Here is a 2,090-nt window from a genome sequence, read left to right as displayed (position 1 = left end):
ATGACATCAATTGATTTTCAAATATTGAATCAGCTTTACATTCCTTGGATAAACCACAGTTTGCTCATAGTATATAATGTTTTTATATATTACTGGATGCAATTTGCTAATTTTTTCCTGAGGATTTATGCATCTATGGTCATAAATACATTGGTCTATAGTTTTTTTTTTCCTTTTAAATTTTCTTAGCCAATCTCCCGCAATTTTTCTTTTGTATAAACCTTAGATTCAGGTTGACAAGTTTCATTTTTTGAAATCCACTGGGGAACATTGAAATTCTGTTTTTAATTTTTAATTTTTTAAATTTTATTGGGGAATATTGGCGGACAGTGTGTGTCTCCAGGGCCATCAACTCCAAGTCATTCTCCTTCAATCTAGTTGTGGAGGGCGCAGCTCAGCTCCAAGTCCAGTCACCATTTTCAATCTTTAGTTGCAGGGGGCACAGCCCACCATCCCATGTGGGAATTGAACTTGCCACCTTGTTGTTGAGAGCCCGCGCTCTAAACAACTGAGCCATCCAGCCCCGCTTCCAGAAGCTCAGTGGCAGCTCATTGTCTTCAATCTAGTTGTGTAGGGCGCAGATCACTGGCCCATGTGGGAATCGAACTGGCAACCCTGTTGTTCAGAGCTAGCGCTCTAACCAGCTGAGCCATCTGGCTGCCCTTTTTCTTTTCTTTCTTTTTTTTTTTAAGTTGTGTCTTATTTCTGGTTTTGGTATCAGTACGATGTTGACTCATAAAATGAGTTGGGAAGTGTTTTCTCAGCTTCATTTTCTGAAAGAGCTAGCATAGAATTGATATTATTTCTTCCTGACATGTTTGATAGAAGTTTCCAGTGAAACCATCTGACTTTTCTTCATGGTAAGGTTTTTAATTTCTTTACTAGATACAAGAATAGTCTATATCAATTAGAAATGTCTATTATCTCTAATCTATTAATTAATCTATTTCTATTAGAAATATAATCTACGGCTGCCTTCCAGACGCCGCCGCCCGGACTTACCCGCGCTCAACCATGGTCAACCCCATCGTGTTCTTCGACATCGCTGTCGACGGCGAGCCCTTGGGCCGCGTCTCCTTTGAGCTGTTTGCAGACAAAGTCCCAAAGACAGCAGAAAACTTTCGTGCCCTGAGCACTGGGGAGAGAGGATTTGGTTATAAAGGTTCCTGCTTTCACAGAATTATTCCAGGATTTATGTGCCAGGGTGGTGACTTCACACGCCATAACGGCACAGGTGGCAAGTCCATTTATGGGGAGAAGTTTGATGATGAGAATTTCATCCTGAAGCACACAGGTCCTGGCATCCTGTCCATGGCAAATGCTGGACCCAACACAAACGGTTCCCAGTTTTTCATCTGCACTGCCAAGACTGAGTGGTTGGATGGCAAGCATGTGGTCTTTGGCAAGGTGAAAGATGGCATGAAGATTGTGGAAGCCATGGAGCGTTTTGGGTCCAGGAATGGCAAGACGAGCAAGAAGATCACCATTGCTGACTGTGGACAACTCTGATGCATTTGACTGGTTTTCTCTTAACCAGACCATTCCTTCTGTAGTCAGGAGAGCACCCCTGCCCCATCTGCTCGGAACACCCCATAATCTTTGTGCTCTCGCTGCAGTTCGTTGGGTTTCGTATTTTCCTTGCCCCCCTCCAAGTCTAGCTGGGTTGCAGAGTTAAGTTTATGATTATGAAATAAAAGCTAAACAACAACAACAACAACAACAACAAAAAAAAAGAAATATAATCTACTTCTTTTTGAGTGAGTTTTGTTAACTTCTGTCTTTTGAGGCACTGGCCCGTTTGATCTGAGTTATTGCATTTGTAGAGTTGTTTGTAGTATTTTCTTATATCCTTTTAATGTCTATACGGTCTCTCATTCCTGGTATTGGTAAGTTATGTCTTCTCTTTTCTCTTGGTCAGTCTGTCTAGGAGCTTACAAATATTATTGATGTTTTTAAAGAACCAGTTTTTGGTTTCATCTAATTTCTTTAAAAAATTTTATTGATTTCTGTTCTTAGATTTGTCTTTTCCTTCTTTTTATTTGGTTTGGATTTACTTTGCTCTTTCTTTTCTACTTACTATCATTTTTGAG

The 2,090-nt window shown here is 40.4% G+C and overlaps 1 protein-coding gene across 1 annotated transcript; it reads left to right on the top strand.

Annotated features, from left to right (window-relative positions):
* The first annotated feature begins 976 nt into the window (after nucleotides 1–976).
* Nucleotides 977–1,705, top strand: LOC117033599 (peptidyl-prolyl cis-trans isomerase A-like). The gene has a single exon (XM_033125729.1). The coding sequence runs from the start codon at nucleotides 1,015–1,017 to the stop codon at nucleotides 1,507–1,509; it is 495 nt and encodes a 164-aa protein (XP_032981620.1). The 5' UTR covers nucleotides 977–1,014; the 3' UTR covers nucleotides 1,510–1,705.
* Nucleotides 1,706–2,090: the final 385 nt, after the last annotated feature.

Source organism: Rhinolophus ferrumequinum, chromosome 14 (genome assembly GCF_004115265.2).
Source record: "Rhinolophus ferrumequinum isolate MPI-CBG mRhiFer1 chromosome 14, mRhiFer1_v1.p, whole genome shotgun sequence".
Classification (NCBI taxonomy): domain Eukaryota; kingdom Metazoa; phylum Chordata; class Mammalia; order Chiroptera; family Rhinolophidae; genus Rhinolophus; species Rhinolophus ferrumequinum.
Note: the sequence above shows the minus strand (reverse complement) of the source record. Positions and strands in the feature narration are given on the sequence as shown.

Excerpts from the sequence above, each read along its gene's own strand:
- LOC117033599 (XM_033125729.1), top strand. The coding sequence starts at position 1,015 with ATGGTCAACCCCATCGTGTTCTTCGACATCGCTGTCGACGGCGAGCCC.